The sequence below is a fragment of the Hoplias malabaricus genome, chromosome 6 (assembly GCF_029633855.1).
Source record: "Hoplias malabaricus isolate fHopMal1 chromosome 6, fHopMal1.hap1, whole genome shotgun sequence".
NCBI classification, from domain to species: domain Eukaryota; kingdom Metazoa; phylum Chordata; class Actinopteri; order Characiformes; family Erythrinidae; genus Hoplias; species Hoplias malabaricus.
In genome coordinates, this window is record NC_089805.1 from 28,765,694 (window position 1) to 28,790,897 (window position 25,204).

The 25,204-nt window shown below is 38.2% G+C and overlaps 2 protein-coding genes across 2 annotated transcripts in view; both read right to left on the reverse strand.

The window, feature by feature from the left end:
* Positions 1 to 31: 31 nt before the first annotated feature.
* ccdc97 (coiled-coil domain containing 97) lies at positions 32 to 3,855 on the reverse strand. Its single transcript, XM_066674976.1, has 5 exons — positions 3,216 to 3,855; positions 2,537 to 2,864; positions 1,987 to 2,232; positions 1,097 to 1,223; positions 32 to 267 (listed from the first exon to the last, which is right to left on the reverse strand). Exons 1-5 carry the CDS (start codon positions 3,369 to 3,371, stop codon positions 156 to 158), a joined length of 969 nt encoding a protein of 322 aa, XP_066531073.1. The 5' UTR covers positions 3,372 to 3,855; the 3' UTR covers positions 32 to 155.
* Positions 3,856 to 6,251: 2,396 nt separating this feature from the next.
* Positions 6,252 to 25,204, reverse strand: part of cacna1ha (calcium channel, voltage-dependent, T type, alpha 1H subunit a) — a 53,750-nt gene continuing 34,797 nt past the window's right edge. The window contains exons 14-33 of the mRNA XM_066673687.1: positions 24,770 to 24,978; positions 24,070 to 24,456; positions 23,066 to 23,166; positions 22,859 to 22,982; positions 22,559 to 22,627; positions 22,298 to 22,470; positions 21,925 to 22,051; positions 21,695 to 21,820; positions 21,243 to 21,332; positions 20,942 to 21,134; positions 17,310 to 17,461; positions 17,117 to 17,226; positions 16,106 to 16,239; positions 15,917 to 15,987; positions 13,985 to 14,063; positions 13,292 to 13,413; positions 12,913 to 13,200; positions 10,768 to 10,936; positions 10,503 to 10,660; positions 6,252 to 10,341 (exon numbers count right to left, since the gene is read on the reverse strand). Of these exons, the coding sequence (XP_066529784.1) occupies positions 9,319 to 10,341; positions 10,503 to 10,660; positions 10,768 to 10,936; positions 12,913 to 13,200; positions 13,292 to 13,413; positions 13,985 to 14,063; positions 15,917 to 15,987; positions 16,106 to 16,239; positions 17,117 to 17,226; positions 17,310 to 17,461; positions 20,942 to 21,134; positions 21,243 to 21,332; positions 21,695 to 21,820; positions 21,925 to 22,051; positions 22,298 to 22,470; positions 22,559 to 22,627; positions 22,859 to 22,982; positions 23,066 to 23,166; positions 24,070 to 24,456; positions 24,770 to 24,978 (3,905 nt within the window). The 3' untranslated portion in view covers positions 6,252 to 9,318. The remainder of the gene's footprint in view (positions 10,342 to 10,502; positions 10,661 to 10,767; positions 10,937 to 12,912; positions 13,201 to 13,291; positions 13,414 to 13,984; positions 14,064 to 15,916; positions 15,988 to 16,105; positions 16,240 to 17,116; positions 17,227 to 17,309; positions 17,462 to 20,941; positions 21,135 to 21,242; positions 21,333 to 21,694; positions 21,821 to 21,924; positions 22,052 to 22,297; positions 22,471 to 22,558; positions 22,628 to 22,858; positions 22,983 to 23,065; positions 23,167 to 24,069; positions 24,457 to 24,769; positions 24,979 to 25,204) is intronic.

Genomic DNA, 25,204 nt, shown 5'->3' on the forward strand with positions numbered 1-25,204 from the left:
TGAAACCAGCATTTGAACTCTGACCAAAATAATAGCACAAAAATATATTTTATTCAAATAAACACTTTACATTCAGACCTTGAGCTTTTTAATGTTTACAGTCCAAAATGTTTGTTATACACAGAAAGAACAAATTGAGTTGCAGTAAGATTTAATTAGTCCATACTGTCTTCATCTTCCATTTCTTCATCTTCATCAAAGTACCGCTCTTCAGCATCACGGCTCACGATGTCCAGGTTATCATAATCTGGGTTCTCGTCCACTTCACTAAAACAGAAACAATGATCATAATTCATAAAGCATAAATGTGTCATTTAAATTTAGCCACTACTGGAAAACTGTCCATCGAAACATACCTCTCTTAAATTTTAATCTTTGTTAATATAAAGACATTCTAGTCCAAGAAATTTTGGACAATTTCCATTTGTACAGTATGACAGGACAGCAAAAACTACGGATATATATACACACAACATGCAAATATTTTAGGCACCAGAGATTTAGATTTAAAAAGCTATTTAACTGAGCAGTAAGTGTCTTTGCTAAACAGATAACGCTCAACATTAAAATAAAACCAAAACCGCTCCGGGTGACTGTCTGTGAGTAGTCTGTGTGTTCTCCCTGTGTCTGCGTGGGTGTCCTCTGGGTGCTCCAGATTCATCCTACGGTCCAAAAACACGTTGGTAGGTGGATTGATGACCTCAAAAGTGTCCCTAAGTGTGTGTGTGTGTGTGTGTGTTGCCCGGCGAAAGACTGACGCCCCCTCCAGTGTGTGTTCCTGCCTTGTGTCCAGTGATTCCGGGTAGGCTCCGTACACACCCTGAACTTGATTAGCGGTTATAGACAATGTACTCACACCTCCTTCTTTATAGAAAAAAAAATTCTCTTTATTTGTTTTATATGTATTTTTTTGTATTTACTGTGATTATTTGTGTGTATGAATAATGTTCCAAATGGCAGTTTGTCATTTATTTCAGGAAATTTAATTACCTCTGAAAAACTGGTTTGCTATTGTACTATTTTAGTCCTATCCCAGGTGTTCACAGTGAGGACACTGATCACTGACACATTATTCAGACATCAGGGCAGAATTAACCTGTAGTTGAAGTCTTTATCTCTGCCGTCTAGAAACCGCTGGTGCATCTGACTTAGAAACTCTTCTCTCAGCATTGCCTTCTCATCAGCATTCGGCTCCCACTCTGTCTGCCTGGACTCATCATTCTCTATGAACATATAAACACAATAGTGTGAAAAATATTTGTGATGCGATACTGGCCATAATGAGCACACCTTTGTGTTGTGCTCCAACTCACAGTACATGAAGTCACATAGTTCAGCTGTGCTGATACCTAGAGAGAAAGGAGTTAAGCGCAGTATAGGTGCAATACTGTCTGGTACGGCATGCACTTAGATTAGTGCTCACTTAAGTAGGACACAGAGACAGCAAAACACCTAACTGCTCTAAGGGCGCTGGGGATAGCTGCCTGCTGCCCTAGGGGTATGTGCTCACTGCATTAGTGCATTAGTTTGTGTGAGTGTGTGTTCACTGCCACAGATGGGTTAAATGTGTCATTTCATGTTTCACTAAAAAACTGGACTGGGGAAACTGAAGCACCTGGAGGAAACCCATGCTGACAGTTAGAAATCACACCAGACTCCTTACTATGAGCAGAGAATTGAACTCATTTCTCAGGAGGTGTGTGTTTTAATCAAAATGGGGGTGTTTAGGAAGATATTCCTTGTTTGTAATTTATCAGTTGAGCCCAAAGTATTAAACAGTTATGAGTCATTTTTTGTTAAAATTCATATATTAGTAAATAACATTAGTGTATAAAATAATAATAAAAATTATGACCGATGACTTTGTACCACTTTGAAGAACTGTACATGTGCTGATTCGTCTCTCAGTAAACCTGCATTTTTTAATTCCAAAGTAGAAGGCTCATGTCTGTATCTTTCAGCCCAAAAAGTGCAGCGATTACTCACCATCTTCTTCATCCTCCTCTTCCTGCTCTGCACACTGCTCTCTGTCCTGCTCCTCCTGCAGCCGGTTCTGGAGCTGTTTCTCCTGGTAGGAGTTAATTAGGAGGTCAGAGAGGTTGCCTGGACCTTTCTGCATTGCTTCTTCTGAGCGCTGCAGGATCTCTTCCTCGCTGAGGTACTGGCCAATGTACTGCTCGTACAGCAGAGGCTCTCGATAACGCATCTGTTCCTCGCTAAAGTACTGGCCCTCTAAAGGGGGAAAAAATGTCCAGTTAGGACAGAGGTGTCTCATTCTGGTCCTGGAGGGCTGTAGTCCAGTATAGGTCTATTATTCTCAGTTCTAACACAGGAGTATATTTCACGAAGCAGGGTTTCATATTTAGCCCCATAGCAAGCTCAAAGTCAGGACTGTGCCACAGGAGGAGGGCAGGGAATACTCAAAACAACTGTTCAGATCTCATCATTTATCTCAAAATATCCAGGTATCAGGAAAGTCCTTTATATCAAATGAAAAAGGCTTTATAACACATCTGAATTGAATTGTCACTCATACCTTTCTGAAGTGCGCGGAGGGCAGCATAGCGATGATTGCGGACCCTCATTCTGTTAGCGGAACTGGAAGATCGTTTCTGAACCTCTTTACAGTAATATTGAGCTCTACAGTCACTGCTCAGGTGAGAAAAGGCCTGCAAGTGTTCTGGCTTAATATGTGCATGATAGCGCTCTAGAAAGACTAAGGGCTTGGTTTTATACTGCTCCATTAAGGCTTCCTTTTTCTCCTCCACAGTAAGGTCAGGCTCTCCCAGCTGCTGACTCTTCACTGGACTGTTGCTTTTAACTATGGCATCCATCATTGAGGCGAGGCTTCCGGGATCTTCATCCTGGGGGTAAAAGTGACAACAGAAAAAAATATATATATTTTTTAACATCTGTGATTTCTTATACAACACATTTAAATCCAGTTTCAAAATGAACTAGAGGTGTGTCTAGTGGACAGTGTGTAAACACTCTAGAAGTACTGCTGTGCCTGAACCAATAGTAACAGCATAACACCCACAAACAAATCATTCCTGATCTTTGAAGAACAGGGTGAGATTATAACGTATGCAGAGGAACAGATGGAGTACATTCTGTAATAAGTACTTAAAATGGTCAATAAATGTGATGATTCATTTAAGAATATATAGTTTTGTGCTCTTCAAACATTGTAGAATCAGAGCAGAGCTCCTTACCTGATGTTGAACGTTTGAAGACTGCGGGGACACATCTAACACAGAGTTACTCCTCTCTTTCGGCTCCTCCTGTGAGTGTGAGCCGCGGTGCTCTGGGTGAGGCTCTGTACTCACAGGTTTACTAACTGCGCTTACTGGATCAATCTCACCCCACATTTCTTCTCACGGTTACCTCACAGTGTAAAATGACTTGTTCATTCACAGCGGGCCCTCTCCGCGGTAATCACTTTTACTTTAAACACGTTAATAGCCAAACGCTAACTGCTGACTTTCTGTAAAAATATATTTCATGCCTAAAGACGTGTGCGAAGAAAGTAGCGAATGTGCCCGTTAACAATACTTTTCAAGGTGGATTTAAAATCGACGTTTCACAGGATGTTTACATGAGCAGTTTCGTTAGCTTAGCTTAACTTTCTGTAAAACACCTCTCGTAACGTGTACGCTGCAAAATTTCATAAAAATGTCTTTGTTATCAGTGCAGACCGCGCTGTTCTTTCCTCAAGACCCCGAGTCCGTTTCTAAAGGCAGGGTTAATCCTTGCTTTGTCCCCCTCGGTGTGGACCACTCTGTGGCGTTCGTCCTGTTTAATCCTCCATATCTCTCTCTGCACAGACTGGTTCCGCCCGCGCTCTTTGTGACGCCCTCAGTCTCCGGCAGATGGCGCTGAAACACAGTGAAGAAAGCGCGAGGCCAGTCTCCACCGCGGTTCTCCTGCAGACAAATATCATCATTGCGACTCAAACTGACGGACGCCTTTGCCCCTGAACACACGGGGTAAACACATCGTGTCCGAGACACTACTTGTTGTGCCTCATTGCTTGTTGAATTATTATAAAAAATAGGGTTAAAGTGTTTTAAATGTGTTTAATTGTTAATGTAAATGTAGAGTATCAGAAACTTCCAGAACAGTATTTACAAAAGTTTTCCCCATAGATCTAAATGTAGGTTTCCACTTTGCTCGGCTTTTTAGCCTGAGATCACATAAACAGAACCTAGTGAAAAGACCTGCAAATCCACTGGCCCTTTGTGGATTTCACTGGACACTACTTGTTGTGCCTCATTGCTTGTTGAATTACTCAAAGTTTCTTATTTTTATTAAAATGAATTAACATTTGACAAAATTTCTGGCGTCAGTGCCAAACAGTTCTGGGACCAGGGGCCTGGGTTCAAGCCCACTCACTCTGTGGAGTTGTGTTCTACACAGGTCTGCTACACAGACACTATGGTTGTTTCAGGAGTAGTATCCAGTGTAAAACTAACGTGCAGCTCACCAGCTGGGGTGGGTGATGACTAGCTATTGTAACCCCTTGTTGGAGCAGCTTAAAATGGAAAAAACTAAAACTAAATGAGTGAAGAATTCAATAAAAGTGAGGTAATCCTCATGAAAACTAATTTCCGAAGACACACATGCTACCTAGACGTCTCTGAGTAAATACACCCAGAAGCTAACATCTAAGTGTTTTATCTATTAGTGAAAAAATAGGGTTAAAGTGTTTTAAATATGTTTAATTGTTAATTTGTTAAATGTAGTGCTGAGTATCAGAAACTTCCAGAACAGCTTCCATGCAGCTTGGCCTGGATTCTGCGTATCTCTGGGACTGTCCTGGAGGGAAGGAACCATTTTTCAAAAGATATTAATTCAGTTTGTTTTTGGATGATGATGATGGCAGAGAGCAAGATCAAACATAATGAATCAAAATGTCCTATGAATATATGTGAATAAAAAGAGATCAGCTGACAATGAAGGCATATGGTTAATGTTCATGTTTATATGCCTCAGACTACCCAGTGACCCCCTGTGCCATGTTGATGGGAGCACTGCCATTAGGATAGAGAGTAAAAGATTTCTGTCAGAGTAAGTTGAGTATTCTTACATGTACATTCTACATGTACTCACCTAGCTGCATTTCCCCCCCAAACATACATTCATTTTTGTCATCAGAGCTCTACAGCTCTAAAATAATGTTCCTCTTCACATAGTTACAGATGTACTGGCCTACTGTCACAGTCGGATTATGTTGTGTTCTCATTCCAAATCCTTTCAGAAATTACCACTCTTTTGTTGTTCATTACATATCACATAAAAGTACAATCATCAAAAATATGCTTCTGATCAGTTTCCAACAGTATTTACAAAAGTTTTCCCCATAGATCTAAATGTAGGTTTCCACTTTGCTCAGTTTTTTAGCCTGAGATCACATAAACAGAACCTAGTGAAAAGACCTGCAAATCCACTGGCCCTTTGTGGATTTCACTGGACACCCCTTATTTACGTAAGTTTATTTTTGCCACTCTGTGTGCTGCCTAAAACATAAAACATTATGTGGTAAAACAGTTACATATGATATAAGTATGTCTCAAGGTCAATCCCCGGTGAAGCCTCAGATAACCATGCCTTGAGGCCAAAAGAGCAAAATTTGCCTCGCTCTCTTAGTATGGGTGGTATAGAGCTTCCTCCGATCACTCAGCACGATGTTAGCCAACATTGAAAATGCTTGACAAACTTAACAGAAATGAGCATTTAATTTTCTCCTCCAAACATGTTAAACCAATTTAGACATCACTGGATTCATGTCTCAGAGGAAGCGTCTGGTTGTGTATTCATTCTTCCAACTTGGCCGTATCATGCGAACGGGGGACACCTAGTTAAAAGTAGAACTGGACATGATTAAATAATATTCTTGTGAATATGAAATTAATCCACAGTTATCGACAAATCTATCGACAAGTCTTCTTTCAAAAGAAAAGATTACAGTTGAAAACATTTTGTTTTCACTTATCTTGCTGCATGAAAACATATATGCATTTCAACTTTTAATTTTGCCACTTTTATACTAACAATTTTAACAGTTTTTTTTCCCTCTCCCCCCCAGGAATGTGTTTAGGGGATTTGTAATTTATGCTTGTTATTCTTTGTCCTTAGAATTAAAGTAATAAATATTTATGGCAAATGATAATTACATACAAATACCACAAGTCAAAAAAAGAAAATTAGACTTATTTTTTTGATAAAAATGTTTATCTTTAGATGACAGAGATTATCGCTCAGATCAACTTGTAATCTTTGCACAATAAAAAGTAACAATACAGTGTAGAAATTGTATAGCCATTTAAATACCTCCCTTGCAACAATAACATCTGAGACATTTTAAGTCAAAGAAATCTGAAGGAAAATTATTGCAGTCAATTTGTTTAAGGAAAGAAAAAAGAAGAAAACATTGGAACTTTCTTCCAGGAAAGATTGAGGAAAATACTTAAATTATTCATCAAATTACACTAGTTTTGCCTGTTGGCAAAAGCTCAAATTTCAAAAACTGTAATATCAATTTCCTCAAAGTGATTCAAGCACTTCAAACATGTAAATGCCAAGACCTACGACAAAGTCTCTGTTCTTGTTCTAACACTTGTTCCCAAAAAATCTCAAATGCCTTGTTGCCAAAAAAACAAATAAAACAAAAAAAAAAATCACAGCTAAAGTAACCAGAAAAAAGCTGTGTCAAATTTACTGAAGTTAATTTGTCCACTTAAACTGCATTTCAAATGCCATTTCAGTAGTCTTCCAAGCTTGATTTTTGCTTACAACTAAGCTGTTTGAGCTCTGATCTCTCAAAGATACAGATTACCATAAAATATTGCATTAAGACAATGAAGTTGATATACAAAGAGGAAACGCTAGACAGCCCATTACAGCCCAGTGCAAATAGGTAGTCTACAAATTGAAGTTGAAATATCAAAAGTCATCAAAAACATCCAGGTTTTAATTTCCTAAAATTTTCCAACATGCAATAGTTTCACTTTCTGAATCAATTCATAAATGAGTAAAAGATCACTGCTTGAAAGCATCATTAAATATTAGCTAGTTCTGTTGATATGTTGATGAATCGTATACGCAGTAGTGAGTTAATAACTGTAAATAGTTATTCCAGAATTAAATGGTCAAAGGCAATGGTTTGAATAAATTCTAAATAAACATTATCTTACATTGTCTGCATGGATGTTTCTGAATCTATGGGCACTACAGGTCCCTCGAGTTCAGGGCACAATATTTGAACTGAGTTATTTTCTCAGTAAATACAGCAATGTTTTATCAGAATACTCCTGGGAACTTCTTTGCTGAGCACACTAATAAACATTCGAATCATTAGTTTGAAATAGAGCATGTACAGAATTGAAATTTCAGAATTGAAATTGTATGTGCAAGTCCAAATCCAGCCGTGTTGAGAAGTACAGTATTTAACACATGGACCTTTCTTAAATATAACAGTTTTCTTTCTTACACTTTTGTGCATTTACGTGAATAAAAGATGTTTTTCTAGCACACACATGATTTATTCATTTTCTCTGGATATTTTATTATTGTTACATTTCATATGACATATTTCATATTATAATGAATATGTCCTTCACACTTAAAACTACAAGCGTTCTTTATTCAAATAAATGGTTCTATACAGAACCCTGAACACTTGAAGAACCTTTTGCATGATTAAAGGCTTCATTGCATTGTGAAGGGGTTGTTCAGATTGATGGAGAATGTGCTATAGATGGTTCTATACAGCACCTTAAGAGAAGGGTTTTATATGGCACCAATAATGGTCCTTTTGTTTTTACAAAGTCAAGCTTGTACTGTATAGAATTTATATTCTTCATCAAGCTGTAGAACCCTTTCAGAATGCAAAGATCCCTTTAATTATGTAAAAGGTTCTTCAAGTGTTCATGGTTCTATGTAGAGCCATTTCCGTTCATAAAGAACCATTTCTATTAAAAGTGTTTAATAATCATATTTCATTGGAACAGTATTTCAACCTGTATCAACTGCTTCTAGGTATTTCAGATTAGGGCAACAGTTCAGTTTCATCTTCTCCTGTCAGGAACTTTAGTTTATTTGAACTAATGAGGATCAACAGTGCCTATAGTCAGATCACCCATTTGCAACATTCCTTTCATGTAAGAGCCTGTCTTTTTAGTGCAGACATAAATATAGAGGCACCATGTCAAAGCTGAAAGGTAAATCAGATGCTGTTTGTACTAAAACGAACTCCCTCTCTTCACAGAAAAGAAACTCTAGCTTTTCCTTTGACATAAAGGACAATAGAAAATAAGGAGCAAAAGGACAAAATCTACCTGCAACATTATCATATCTACAATGATTTATATTGTCCTTCACATGCATACTATCCGTGCCACAGCTGAGGGTCAAAAATGCCTTTATTAAGTTAAGTAATGAAAGTGTGTGGTAGAAAGCTTACTTTATACGCTGAGATGAACTTGAATATGGCATAGGGTTGTGTAAGTGAGATGCACGTTACTATGTGTAAAAAGTGAGCAACCTAACAGAGTAAACTTACATAAACATTTACAGTGTATTGCACTCAGGCTACAGATCATCTGATGTTTGGTTCTCGTTAGATCTACTGTAATATCTCATACCCCATCTCCCAATAGAAAAATAAAAATCATCTCAGTATCAGTAGGTCTAAACAGACTATAATTGATCCCACTGCTATTCGATTAAAAAATGTACATTCACAAGAGGACAACAAAAGACAATTCAACTTGAAATTCAAATTGATATGTGCAAAAACATTATAGATCTCTATAAAAAATATGTGCATATGAATAGATCTATTTTCTTCACCAATACAGTATTTCCTCTATTTACAATGTGTTTTATTAAAGTACAGAACATGTACAGTTTGTAAGTTTTTTCTTTTTTTGTTTAGTTTTTTGTTTTATTTAATCTGTATACTCTTTTACAGAACCAGCAACGTTAATGAAAAGATGGTATGGATCTATGAATAAAATACAATAATTAAAAATAAAAACACTACACATCCTGAACTCAAATCAATGTGATTGAGCACTGGGAGTAAGATAAGAACCAGAGTTCCAAATGGAAACCTGAAATTGCATATCCCATCTTGCCCGATCACACTCGTATCAAAGTTGCCATTCCTGGCTGGCTTACAATATTACATCTGAAAAAACTTTGGCTACTGAATTAAGTGGTAGGTTCCCACACTGAAAAAAGAGTGCCACAATCTATGGTTTGCACTACAAGGTTTGTTGGAAGTCATCCACATTTCTTTTTTCTGTGTCCGTATCATTGAGCAGTCCTGTTCACTGTGCCGAAATCTGTGGATTCCTCCAGCCTGCTGTCAAAGGGAGAGTGTGGCTGTGTGGAGGGATCGTTTTCACACAAGATGTCTGCCAGGCTGCTCATGGATGTAGGGTCCGCCTGGTCAAAGGTGAACTGTGGGAGAGAGAGATAATCTCCACAGTGGGCTGGATGCCGCTCCACTTTAATGAGAGGCTGGCTGGGGAGTTGTTGGTGCTCAAGAAGTTCTAACGAGTCACGCTGCAGTGCCAACTCATAGGATGGTGTCCTTCTTCTTAGTAACATGCTGCTTTCGGACAGCTTCTTCATAGACAACAGAGAAGAGGGGATATCAACTTCCAGTGGAGGCTCAATGGAGATGCATGGAGGACTCATTTTTTTCTTCCTGGGAATGTGCAATGAATGTCCACGTATGGGCAGGTGCTTCTTTTCAACACTGCCCTGACTGAAAATGTCATCCAAAGAAGGGCAAATTTCAATGGAGTGACGCCGATGGTCCTCAGTGTTTGAGGGCTTATCTAGAAACCCCTTGGCATCAACGCTAAAGAACTTGTTAAATTCCTTGTCTTTGAGGCCACAGACATCCAGGTTAGCAGCACTGCTGCAGTTCTTTATCGGAATGGGAAGCAGCAGCCCTGGGGTGGTGTAAGGGGACAGTGAATGGCTTCGCACCTCTGGTGGGACCCCCACCCACAGCCTGGCCAAGCTGTTGATGTGGCGCACCTCTTCATCAGCTGGGTCAGCTGAGTTGAACATGGAGCTACTCGGGCTGGTGCTGCCGCTGCTGGCCTGGCTTGGGGGCCGAGATGGGGCATTGCGCTGGCTCCGGTGGTGTTGGAGGGTGTGGACACTGCGAGGGGGTAACATAGGGGACACCTGTGGGCTGCTGGGGGCAGAGATTCGTGGCACTCCAAGGGAGAAACCAGCTGCGGTAGACCCAAACTGTCTGTCCATATTGTTTTTGGAGTCATAAGCTTGTACATCAACAGTATCATTCTTAATTGTCTCCTGAAAGGAAAAAAACAAACAAAGGGAGATGGGAGGATTAAATTAATAGAACAAGTCAAAATATGATTCAGTTTATGATAGGATTTGATGCCCCAGTGATCAAATTTCATATATATATATATATATATTCCAAAATCAAGTAGATGGTGCAGATAGAGTACCTGCATGTGTAGAGGCCTGCCTATGCAATGTGTGGGTGAGAGCATGGGAGGAGAGATCGTGGGCATGCAGATTTGAAACTGAGGAATTGGTGGAGCACCAGGGACCTGGAGCAGGGAATGGCCCTCACATGGCTGGGAGTGGATTGAGGTCACAGAGCCTGTACGGACAGTTAATGAATCATTCATTTCAAATAATTTGCTTTTGTTTGAATTAATTGGTTTGATTGCATTAAATGAAGCCAGGTATTCAAAAGCAGGCAAGTACCTAATTGGAGATACCCTGGAGTTGTCTCTGTCTCTTGCAGTGGGTACGGTGCGCTGGCTGGTCTCACTGGGCGGAACATGTAACTGTCATTTGGCAAAGAGTGCATCCTGGACACTGACATCTTCCGTGGAGAAAGAAAATTCTCCGGAGCCCCCTGCCCCTCTTCATCCTGTATAATAGATATTCCTGTTTACCCAAAGTCTTTGCACTCTCCCTCAACCTCAGATCCAAGCAAGCTCTTGTACCAGATTCATTCACCGGTTCACTGAAGCTGACCGAGCGTGGCGCCTCCTTGGCAGAAAAGCCGATCTGAAACTGCTGCATGAAACTACTCCAGCACCCTCTAGAGAGGCTAACTACCCAAAGCCCTTCAGCACATTTTCTTTGTGTTCTGTCCTTCTCTTCTGACAGGCAATGTTATGAAACCCTGTTTCTGCCACATAAAATAATACAAAAAAGGCACCAATTTTTATTTTTCATTGCTATGCAAGTTGCTATCTCAATATTTTGAGATACTAAGTCAATATATTGAGATTGTATACTATCTCAGTATATTGACTTAGCATCTCAAAATAATGAGATAGCATTTCAAAATATTGAGACGGCAACTTGCATATTAATGAAAAATTAAAATTGGTGCCTTTTTTTATTATTTTATGTGGCGGAAACGGGCTTTCATACAATGTCTGACTTCATCTCTAACTTTACTTAAATTTACTTTATTTTTGCCATGCTTGGAGAGAGTTCATAAGACATGGAACACAATGAAACCAAAATGAAAAAAAAAGATGGGATAAAGTAACTGTGCCTCAACATAGTAACTGGTTTTAGCAGTTTTTAGCAGCAATAACTGAAAGGAAATACTTCCTTTATTTGGATGTTTACATCCAAGCAGAGGTAGCAGAGGAAAATATAATCAGTCTTCCAGTTCTGTTTGCAAAATTATTCAGTCATATCAAAGGCATTTTAAGCATGAACAGAACTGTTTAAGATCCTCTCAATACTCTTGATGATGCTGAATCTGAACTTTCACACATAGCCTTTCCAAACCTTAGTTGGAATTGTTTTGTGTTATGGACTTCTGTCTTGCTTCATGACCACCGTGCTTGAGCTTTAGATCATGGAATGCAGATATTCTACTGTGGGATTTCATGGTAGGGAGCAATCATGACAAGTTACCCAAGACTTAAATCAGAAGTATCCACACACTGTCACATCATATTTTTATAGTGGAGTGCAGTGTTAGTGTTATGCCTGAGGTAACAGCATCCTGTCTGCCAAAAAGTTGCATTTTCTACTTTTGTTCAATGTGAGACAAGCTGTTGTTTTCACCTTGCAACTCCCACAGATACTATTTTAACCTGTCTCTTTCTAATAGTGGAATCAATGCTGACCTTATCTGAGAAAACTGAGGCTTGCTGTTTCTTGGGCTGACCTCTTCTGGAAAAATACATGGTTTTATTGTTTTTTTTCCTTTCTCCATTCTGACATAATGGCATTTCTATGTGTTGAGTACAACAGCTATAATAAAATATTTGCAAACTTTTCCAGACTGATAAATATCAATCTAAGAGTTGAGTTCTCCTCAATAGGAATTTGACACTTTTCCAAAGGTTTAATAAAAGCACACATTAAAACACAGTCTTGCAGTCCCTGTATTCCTAGAGCTAACAGCTGCGTTGTTGATTTGTGCAAACTCTTCTATGTTAACTGAGAGCTTTTGTGTGTAGATTAATTTTGTAATACCATGGTAGTTTCATTTTCAGACAGTTATTATTTTCTCAAAATAGTGGCTCAAAATAGTGTGATAATTTACTAATATGAGTAAATCTGTTCAACATACTGAGCCACAATTCAACTTGGCAGATACAGGATTTCATACCAAAAGCAAATAAACCAAAACGGTGATTTTTATTGTGCTGATTGTTTCATTAATCACAAAGTTGCCCAATGTATTGAAGCTAGATAACTTACTAAATTGGCCACCTTCATTGCCATAAAACTTCTAAAAGCTGTGAGCAGTTAGAGTATTTTAGTAAATATGCCTTTATGTGTCATAACTTTAGACTATTTAGGTTGCGATTAGGTTAGAGAATTGAACATTTATTATTTCCCATTCTAAGAACATAAATACTTGTGACTTACTGGGTCAGGCCTTGGTCCCATGTAGGTGACCCTGCTTTCTGGTCCCTCACAGCTCTCTGGTGAAACACTAGTGTTATTCTGGACCTCCTTGTCCATCTCTGTGTCGGTGTCCATCTCAGCCTCCTCCTTGGCCTCCTTATTGCTCTCTTCCAGATGCTTCATCAGTACAGCCACCACCACGTTCACCAGTACAAACTGGGCCATTAACACGAAGGTGACAAAATAGATAGGAGAGACTAGGGGCAGGTAGCTCATGCAGTTCGGATCAGTGCACTCCCTCAAAGTGTCCTGCAAAAATGCATCAAATGTTCAGTGTTGCACAATGATAGGTTCAGTAAATGAATACTGCAGCTTTTCACATTCTACATCCGTACGGTACCTTCATTATACCATTCCAATTGTCCCCAGTTGAGACTCTGAATAGGGTCAAAAAAGCCATTCCAAAGTTCTCGAAAGTTGCATGACGGCTCAGTCCTTCACATGGGTTAATCTCACCGCAATCTGCAAAACAGTGTTGAATGACAGCAAATAATAGTCAAGCCAAGCCTTCTTTACACACGCCAAGCCGAAAATCTTTTAACGCAACGGGTAATGGTTGTATCTTTTAAAGGACAAAGGAGCTGCCCTCAGTAATACTTCACTCAATAATTAGGACTGATTTCATAGTTAAAGCCAAATGAAAGAAGCTGAGTGCATATCCTTCAAAACAGAGCTTAATCCCATCATTCCTTTGATAAGACAAGCCTCACACAGGGAGCTACTTGACACAGAAAGACTTGACACAGACATGCTAGAGCCCAGGGGCTACCTCTCACAAAAATAAGCTGCTGTCACAGGGGTAAACTGTCATAATTCTCCAAAGATGAAGAAAACTAATTTAGCTTTCCCTCATTCTTTATATCAGGAAGCTACTGTAGTTTAGGGATAGCTCTAGATTTGCAAAGACAGTTGCCCTTCATGATCCAATCTAAACATCTCTGACCTAAAACCAAAAATGGCAAGCAGTGAAGAGTGCAGGCACTGATGGTGTGAGAAGGAATGTTTGAGCACAGCAGAGGAATGCAGCACTGACCTAGTTTCCCAAAGAGCTCCACACCAAGTGCAGCGTAGATGAAGAAGAGAAGCATAAACAGCAAGCCCAGGTTTCCCACCTAGAGAGGAAACACATTATTAAACATACATATTTGTATTTTTTAAAGCAAAAAAAAAAAAAAATCACAGTCACAGAGCGCCATGGTTACCATCCTGCTTTTTCTCTCATCATTTTTATCAAAAGAAATACAAAACACACACACAAACACACTAGTGCTGCACGATATGGAAAAAAAACAAAACTGAGACAAACTGCAACTGACTGGATACTACTGTGTCTCTTCTTTATTATAGCTACATATATAAAGCCTTCAGCTTGTATCATTTGTGGCACTACACAAATATGTAAAAGTATATCTGAAATAATTCTATACAAAAATAAAATGGATTTACAAAGTTAATTGACAATATGACTGCACACCGATTTAATGCAAACTTGCCTGCAGATGATGTCTTAATGATATTAATATTAATATAGCAGCAAACCAATTTCAGTTTAAAAATATGTTGGAGTAAAGCCACCCCGAGAAGAAGATGAAGACACACAAACTCCTTGTTTTAATTTTCATCACCCTGTGGAAATTTTTAAATTTGTATTTGATGTAAATAAATAAATGCAATAAATGTACAGTTAAATAAAATTTGACGTTTTCTACTCTTTTCAGGAGTGACATGAGTGAGCAAAATGTATGGTCACACTCATCTCTGTCTTGTATACTACCTGTAATTGGTCAGAATGTCAGAACCATACAAAATATTTAGTGCAACATCCACTGGCGGAATGCACCTTTAAAGAATATGTGCTAATGCTGCAGATACAGGAGCGTTATCTTAGTTTTTAGTAACAATGCACAATGACTCTGAAACTGAGATCATTTCATGACTCTCATAATTCAAATTATCATAATTCTAATCATAATTCATGAGATGAGGACCTCTGCTGTCTAGTTTGATAATGACGGGTGATAAATGTACAGACCTGTTTTGCCTCACTATTCTATTATATATAAAACTAACCTAGCTGGCTTATACAAAAGCTGTTCTGTAACAAAATTAATACTTAGCAATCACTTTTAAATTGGCATTAGCAATTCATATTAATAATAAATAATATATATTGTAAATATTAATATGTCATATATTTTAAACACTCTTTCCACAAGTTAAAGCAGTTCCTTGGGGTCTTCATGAAACTTCTGTGACATGCGTTGTTCAAAATATGACAAAAATCACAAAAAAAGAGCACCATTTTCCTTGTGTCTAAATATCCCTGTTCAGAAAGATTGGTTTCAGTGCCTTTCCGTTAAAATGAGAATGAGCTTTAGCTCAGTTAGTAACTCAGAGTGAGGAACAGAAGCTCTGGTTTTGGTAATTTTCCCTTAGTTTTGTTTCTTCTTTGTTTTCATGTTTGTTTTGTCCCATTTAACCTCGTCTTTGTGCTTTTTTGTTTGAGCTTTTGTCTTCAGTTGTTGGAGGCAAATGCACTTAAATAGTTGACTGGCTGAGATGCTTGTTGATCAAATGCAATTTTTCCTGGCAATGTACCATATAGCAAAGCACTGATGTCATGTTTAAATATTTATTTTTTTAATGTTTTTTTTTATTTAGATAAATTACATGTAACTTATTTATAAACAAAATAAAATATTGTATATGATTGCACAATATCAGTACAGCCACAAACTAAAGCCATAACATGTTCAAGTACTATATTTTGCTGTTTTCTGTAAAAGATGTGTAGTTATGTCTACCTTGAAAATAAACAAACTCCTATGACCATATACTGCAATGATGTTTAACACAAAAGATCTTATGCAGTCCCAACTAAAGGTCAAAGGCACACAAACAAGCAAAGGAGCAACGCCAACTGAGATCTTTTTACAAAACATGGATAAAATAAGATATATGTTACCTGTGGTAGAGCTTGCATCACAGTGTCCAGCAATGCTCTCATGCCTTTTGCCATCTTTAAAAGCTTCAGTACTGTGAACAGTAAGCAAAATGTGAATTGCACTCAGCAGGCCTCAATGCAATTTCAAATTCACTATCCATAAATAAAGATAAAAATAATAATCCTTTGTTGACAGAGGTGCCTGAGTACCTCTGGCTATTCTCAGAACCCTCATGATGCGGATGATAGTGGGATTGATTGGAAGCGCAGCGTTCATCTTGATCTCCTCCAAGGTTATACCCATGATGGAGAGAAGTACAATGGCCAAGTCCAGCTGATTCCACCTGCCAGGAACAGAACATTATTTACAGCTTCAGTGCCACATACACCACAAATGTACACATACAGTACACACTTACATGAAGTAAATATAGCAACATAAGGATGGCTACGTCTGGCTTTATGCATTAGGCTTGGCTAATGTGGGATTAAATTATAAACTAGGGAAATAATGTCTTTCCATAATTCATGATGTCTGGTATAATTGAAACAAATGATTCAGTCAATCCATCACCCAACAAGAGACACACATCACAATTTCATGCATTATGCACAAGTAATTAAGACATGAAATAATCATACTATTGCCTTAAATGTGTACTGGACCTACACTATAGAGCTGTTCACTGATATGGTTCTTCTTGTTTTCTATTTTATGATTTTAATCTAGACATTCTGCACTGTGCCTCGGCAAAGTTTAGGAACAAAGAAAACAACAACACAATTTCTAAATCAACATAGACCATTTTAATGCAGATAAGAGGTCATGTATTGCCTGTAAGAGCATGATACTGTTTGGGAAATTAGTACTTTTAGTGGTTGAGCTTTTATTTGGCCTCTGAAGGCTGGACTGTAAAACAACACACTTCTATAGTGTTATTGAGAACGTAACTAAACTTTCATCCTAAGGGAGACACCACTATAAATGAAAAGACATGTAGGGGACACAGGCGAAGGAACACAAGCGAAGACAAGATTCCCTACAGACCTGGCTAGAGTGACCTTTTAGAAAACTGGATTAGAATAAAAGGTTTAAGCTGGTAATTAGAATCTAAAGTGTGGAGTTCCCATGAAAATATGTTAAAAGCAGAAAGATTCCATGATGCAAAAAATGCTAATCATTTCAAATCCAGCGCATTGCGAAACCTTCAGGTTTTGTACCTGTCCTTGAAGAATCTTCGAATGCCAAAAGCCACAAGTTTAAGAAGAGCTTCTAAGACGAAGAAGATGGTGAAGACATAGTTGCAGTACTTTAAAGCTTCTTCAAGATACTGCAGAAACAAAATAAAGTTCACTTATAAGAAGCAAAATAACAAGTAAAATGTAGTTGGTTCCATCAGCAATTCAGACTTACCATAGACTGGTTGTAGTGCTCCACTGACATGGTGACTACATTAATGCAGATGATGAAGGTAATAAAAAGGTCCAGGTAGTGATTGGAACACAGTGTGTGGATGTAGAGGCGGGCTGGCGAGTAGTCTGCGTAGTAGGGTCTCTGTTGGGCCTCTGTTCCACACGTACATCACAAACACACATATGCAGACAGCAGGTTTGGGTCAATACCAAAAGCATGCAGTACAGATAACTCAGAAAGACACAGGCAAGGGACACTGATCATGAGAGGAATCTCACAGCACAGGAGGTCCTATAGTAGTTATGGTAGAATTTGTTATAATTCATAAACACCTTCTGAACTCTGATCCCTCCCATGCAGCATCATGCCTCTATAAACATGCTAAACTGGGGAACATGCCATTGTAAACATGACAATTTTTGGCTGTAAACATATAAATAAGTATGACTGTAAATCATAGTGGACATAATATTTTCATCATTTTCTGGTTGAGAAAATGATTACTGATTATTTTGTCTTTTCCAAAAGATATTGATAGTAAATAATATTGTAAACTTTTGTCAAAACACAAACTCGGAATTCATCTTTCTGAGTCTGCCATACAAAGCATGTTTACTGGTAACAACTTACCAAGAGAGAAACCAAGAGCTAGTGTGTATTTGACAAAGACACACATGCAGGTATTACTTAAAAATAAGTGAAGAATTCAAACAGATCTCCACCAAATACAACATGAATCTGCCAATCTGACACCAAGTAACTTCAAGAATTTCATGTGCAATTGGTGTCCAATGTTCTGTACATCCTTAGACAAGTTGCTGTGCTGTCAGAGGAAATTGACCGGCACTCATAGATCACTCATTCTTTCTGGGAAACTTCCATCTCCTTAAATTCTTATCCAGTCTTAAAAAGTGACTGCATCCCTAGGGGTACTTGTGACACTAGCACGTCAAAATGTTACATATACAGGCAGCAGAACTCTCCCTATGATCCCCACTAAAGACAGGTATGAAACAATCCAATTGTTTTTCTCTCCAAAGTCTCATAGCCAAACTGAGGGTACTGGGTAATACTGAGTATTGATACTGTGATTTTCTTTGATCTAAAAATGATATACCTCATACAATGTACTGTTACATCAGAAGTTTTCACTGCAAAACCTTACAATATATAAATGAGAGAAGTAGGAAAGCTCACCTGCTCAAGACCTTTATTCTGAATTGTGCTTTATTAAAAGGATCTCTTACTTTTGTAGAAATGATTGGCCCTCATTTATCAAAACTGAATGCACCATTTTAGTGTTCATCAGTTTCATCTTTGGCATAAATCTCATATCTGGTATGAGTGTGTGTGCAAGTTTGAGTGTAACAGTTAAATACATGAAAAAGTATTTACATTAGCAGTTAAAGCAAAAAAAAAAAAAAGAAAGAAAGAATATCCTGTATCCTGTATACTGATATAAAACATGGATCTACTCCATGTTCCATTTAAAGACTTATAACATTGTGCTTTTATTTAATACTAAAGATACTGCTCAAGAAATAAAACATAAACCCACCTCACATTACCATCTTAAATAAATCAAAAAAGCTTAGTTTATTTCAATTGGTCAACAATAGAATGTAATAATTTAAGTGATCAATGGGGAAACAGCGGAATCACTCCTCAACCTCAAATTCCAACAGTTCTTGGCTCATGACATACACAATTCCACCATATTTACTGGCTCACTACACAAATACATATGAATGAGTCACAAGTACTTGAATTCTTGCACTGAATGTGAATAATCAGGTGCGTTCCAATCTCTGCCATATTCCACAATGTATGAAAGGTTCATGAATCAGACGAATTATTCATAAGCTATTCAGAGTGGTAAACCTGCAATCAATTTTACAGAACTTTGATTAAATATGGACTATTGTACGTTTCACATAAAAAAATAACCCAAACTCAACACTCATTACCTACTCAAGTTTGCCTGAAATGCAATCGTTCATTACAATTGCGTGTATTTATCATAATAAGTCTCTGTAATAAAAAATAATCATGACAATTTGATGCAAATCACATTTTGGATTGACATTTTTTTTAGAGTGACTTTATTAAGACATATTAGACTACTGATATTATACTGTTGATACAGTCCAGTACAAATATGGATCAGTCAAATCTGATTGATGCCCAATTTACTAAATAAGGTCAGTGTTTGCGTCAATATCCAGTTAATCTAGCCTATTGGATTGTGTAGACATAAAACAAACCTGCTGAAATTCTTTAATAAAATAGCTATATGTGCTGACTGAGTCATTGCTACTGCACCACTAACTCACAGACTGAATTAATTGCAGGATGAGGAGAGTGTAACAGAGGGGGATAAAACCGTCAGCTTTCGTACCAGAGATCATTAGTCAGATAATGTTACCCTGGCATGCTTATGTGCTAATGTATAACAACACGTGTGAGTACCTTATTCCTTATTCATTGGGTCAAGTAAAACCATGGCCAATGCTTTTAGTCTTTAATTCTCCTGGGAGTCTTTCATTCTCTGGGCTGGAATAATGCTGCTGGCACTCTTACTTAACACAGTGAGGAGGAGCTGCAGCAAGTGAGGCATTTATAGAGCTTATGGAAATCTCTCTTATCCCTTCCTGATATCTCCAGCAGGCAATGTGTTGTGGCTCTGCGTAATGTTAAACAAGCCAGGAGCATAATTTTAAAATATAAGATAAATGTTATAGATCCTTTTCATTCATTATTCTTGAAAAGTAGAACCGTGGAGTGTATTCTTGCTAAATGACACTGGACCTTACTCCTCAAAATTCTGTTAAAAAAGAAGTGCAGATCTGACCACACTGAAAAACATAAAAACTCTTCAACATCTGATCGAAGAAACTTCTTTATGATGTGGAAACAAACAGAGATTTGAGCACAGTAGATGAATCAGTCTCAGTGTTGGATCAAGTGCTTCCAGTGTATTAAATGAATTTACTGCACTAGATTTTTATGTTATTTTTTGGGTGCTAACAATGGTAAAGCACTGAGTAATATGTCTACGAATTAAACAGTGAGTAGGTGCAGCATTTGCTTATATTAGTGGACATGTTAATGATTATGTTATTATTATTATCATTATTATGTGGATATTTTGGGAACATATGAATAAGTTAACTGCAGTCAAGCATTTATTTCAAAATGTTACAGTCAGATTTACACACACTTGCACGCGATGGGTGTTTAATAGTTAAAACTGATGAACATCAAAATGGTTGGTTAGATCTGTATGTGCTTAATTTATGATTAAATCCTACCATACAGAACTTAGACGTACAAGTGCAATAGTGTTTGAAACAAATTTCCCCTGAAGATCATGCAGTATTTGGTGCAACTGAGATATCATGCAAAGGGCATGCTGCAGACCATCACAATCCAAGACTGTACCCAGATCAGTGCCAAAATTGACAAGGCTTTTAATGCAGTCAGACCTTTCTAACTTGTATTTTTTTGTTTAATTGTTAAGTTTTGTTTGATTTTTTTCTCTAGCTCTCTCTCTTTCTGTTTCTGTCTCAGGCTTTGGAGGCAGGCAGTGCTCAGAAAAACAGACTACCGACCAGACCCGCAATTCTCCTTACTCCTGCGCCTTTTCTCCAGTTGCCGTTGTCTCTTCTCTTCACGCAGGCGTGCCTCCTCCTCTTCCTGGTCCTGCCGGCATTTGTGGAAGTTCTCCACCACCACGCCCACGAACATGTTCAGCACAAAGAAGCTTACAATCAACAGGAAAGAAATGAAGTAGAGCAGCATCCATGGGTTATTATTACGCCGCGGCTGCCAAAAGGAAAAGAAGAAAAAAGAGAGAGAAAAATAACCTTTTAATTATAGGAGAAACAGTGTGATGTTACTGTAAAAGGCCAAAGGATGACAAAAATATCAAACCTGCTCATTCACAGATGTAGCATCCAGCCCATCATACATAATATTCACCCAGCCATCCTTACAAGATAGTACAAACAGTGACATGAGAGCCTGAAAAGTAGAGGGAGAGAAAGACAGTGAAGTTAAAGGCAAAGGTTGATACTGACCAGGGAATTTAATGCATTAGATCATAACATGTCTAGTTTCAACAACATATTTTTGTTACACTGAAACGCACATCATTTATTTTTCACTAATACCCACAGCAACCTTAGTGGGTAGAAGTATGATACTAGTACACTTGTTACAAATGTTACTAGATGTAGCTGGCTACTTATTGGATCATAAACAGCCACAGTAAATTAATGGTTAGGTGTAGGAACAATGGGTGATACCAGGATTTTGTGGCTCCAGGTAAAGGATTGGCAATGGATATTTTACATCTTATCTTGTTTATGCTTATAACAACTTACCTGTCCCAAATTATCAAAGTTGTATTTCCTCCGAATCCATTTGTAGTTTGCCTGAAGGCACTCTGATTTATTGGTGATGTTTCGTGTATCTAGGCCTTCACAATGGTAAAACTTGCCCTTAAAAAGCTTAATATTGCAAATAAAGTGTTATTAAAACCTGTATGGTATTGATCAAGTCAGACAAATATTACAAAAATTTGTTCACAATTTAAATTTATCACAGACTCTACCTGAACTCCAAGAATGCCAAAGATGATGAAGAATGCACAGCAGATAAGTACTATGTTCCCAATTGGCCTCAGAGATGTTATTAGTGTTTCTACTACAAGTTTTAGTCCAGGAGCACGGCTGATCACCCTGTCCACACAAAAACAACCAGAACCTCTGTATTAATACATATATATGTAGCATTACATTCGTTGTACAGCTGCCAAAAATACTGTAGTGCAGATCAGAATATATATGAACACATAAAGGTGAATATTTGGCAGAGTACACAGTGAAACCTGCACAACCTTTCAGAATTAAACTAATTAATCTTTGATTTGCAACAACTATATTTAAAGAAGAATAAGGCCTTCAACATGACCCTTGCCTCCTGACCTCAGAGGTCGCAGCGTCCTCAACAGACGGAGAACTCTCAAAATGCCAAGGATCCGGTTCCCACCAGTGTACGCTAGAGACACCAGGATGTCAATGAGTGAAACTAACACAAGCACTCCATCCAACACATTCCATGTGCTCTGCAGATAGCTGTAGAAGCCAAGGGCCACCACCTACAAGAACAGACATAGACGCCAAATGAGTTAATCTGAAACTGAGGTCTTCCTTTTGGATAGTTTTATCAAGTAGATGCTCAAGTACCTTCACAGTTGTTTCAGCAACAAAGATCACAGTGAATACATAATTGGAAATAGTGAGAAACATTCGCTCCTAAAAAAGAAATAAAAAAATATATATACATATATATATATAAAAAAATACAGCATTTATGAGAAGTAATATTAAGTTTCTGCATGACAATAGCAAATAGCTGTTTGAGGTATTATGGAATCTAAAAGTCTAAGATTAAAGTGTTTCAGTAAGATAGGATTTTCTTTTGTCACTGAGCTTGTAAATGATCTATTTTCATTAGATTAAGAACGATACAGCTGTTAAGCTTACTGTGCTGTGAGTTGAAATACTTGGCCTCTCCAGAGCAATTGTGATGCAGTTAAGGAAGATAAAGACCAAGACCACATAATCAAACGTTTTGTGTGAAATAAGCCTCTGGCAGGCCATCCGAAACCTACAAGACAAGCAGAATTCAAATTCAGAGACCTACAAAGGTTTAGCATATTTACTGTACACTAGGTGATTAAGGCTCCTTACTTGTTTTGTGGGGAGAACAGATATAATGACCAGTCTTCATGATCTTTACACCACTGAGGTTTATAAACATCCAGCATCTTCTTCAGTCGGAAACAGACACTCTGCAACACATAAAAAGCCCAGAGAGGAAGCTCAGAAACTGCACAAATATCATGAAAAATATTTTAGCTATACATATATTATAATAATAATAATAATACTAATAATAATAACAACAACAGTAACAATAATACTTATTGTTATTTGATTATTTGGATTATTACACTGCAAATCAAGAATTGAATTGAAAAAAAAATAAAATATAAATATATATATATATATATATATATACTATGTTTAGATTTACACACACTTGCACCTGATGGGCGTTTGATAGGTAAATTGATGAATAGCAATATAGTTGGTTAGATCTGCATGTGTTTATGATCAAATCTGACCATACAGAACTTAGATGTAAAAGTTTCAGCTTTCCCTTGAAGGTCATGCAGTAATTGGTGCAATTGAGATATCATGCCATTGACTTGTTTTTGTTTTCTTCAGATAAAAGGAGACTGAAAATTATTTGCACTGTTTAAATCTTAAACAGCTAGTCTGAGACTCCCTGCTTGCACCTCCATGTTACTAAGGGACCTGCTAATCTAGCAATACAATCTTTTCTAATTTAGCATGCAGATACAGCAGGCTGTTTTTATTTTTTGCATATTTCATAACTCTCAAAACTCAATTTCATCACATAGGCTCTTGTTTGCTGAGATACCATCACACTGGCACAGAGAGGTCACTTTCCACCCACCAAGACAAACAATTACAGCTTGCAAAGTGCTCCACTGAATCAATTACAGCATAACAATTAGTCTCCTAGGAAGTTAGGCCCATGGGAAGGCGTCCTTTAAAAAACACAAAGCAATGGCACAGTGGGAGCATTTAGGCAAATATATGAGTGTGTGTTTGTGTGTGTGTGTGTGTGTGTTTGTGTGTGTCTCTGCAGCTGTGGCTTTGCTCACATCATCCATGTCCTCCTCGGTGGTGGAGTCCTCTCGGCTCAGCTCGGAGGGCAATTCTGTAGGCAGATGCAGGGCCCTCCCGTTGCAGTCATGGTACTCTCCTGGTGGGTACAGGCTGGGCCCTGGGGGCAGCTCTGGGAACTCCAGAGAACTGGGGTGCTGCAAAGAACCCCCGCTGGTGCTGCATGCTCTTTCTGACAGGTTGCCCTCTATGTCCTCATCCTCAAAGCTTCCTCTGCCCTCGCCAGACAACAGAGATTCTCTCTCACCAGATGTATCTTTCCTCTTCAGGCTTGGTGCTCGGCCAAGGCTGTTCCAGCTTGATCTACGACTGCCCCAGTTACTGCCTGAGCTCCGGGGGTGGCATGGCGATCTCCTTGGGCTGGACTAAGGTGACACATGGAGAACACACTTAAACATGCAACTTCAATCAATATTTTTCAAACAATTCTGTTTATTATAATACAAATCTAAATAGGGGACAAAATAGATACAAAGGGGCTTTTGAAAGTGCACAACAGAAAGGGAAGTTTCAGTTTGAAAGAAAAAAGAATAACAAAAAAGCAACCAACATGTTTCAGCATAATCCTTCATTAAGTGTAATTCTTATGAAAGGTTTTTAATTTCTTTGAGTGCATTGAAAAGTGTTTTTAACTGGAAACTAATATATGACCCTTTTAAACTCAACCAAGCTACTTACCAGGGACCTCTGATCATAACCATTTGGATCGATAGAGACACCACTGCCTCTTCTTGACTCCCCCAAACTGAAGACAGACTCTGGCCCGAGGGAGCTTTTTGGAGTGGGCATGGGGGTGGCAGCCGTGTGCATGATGATCGGTGGGGGCAAGTTACCACGAAGGTCCACATGCCCATTTGCTGACATCATCAAGGAATACATCTTCAACTCTGTCATTGATAATTACCAAAAATAAGCTGTTTCAGGAAACCTGGGAAAGATAAAATGCTGAAACTGCCCCAGACTTACTGTACACTACAAAACACTTCCACAGCCCATTGACTAAACTAAATGGAGAGATCTGCCATGCAGGACATACAGTAGTAAAACTAAACAGCAGAAGACATATAAAAGGCCATTTCCTCTGAAGATCTACAGACTGTGACAGGTAAACGG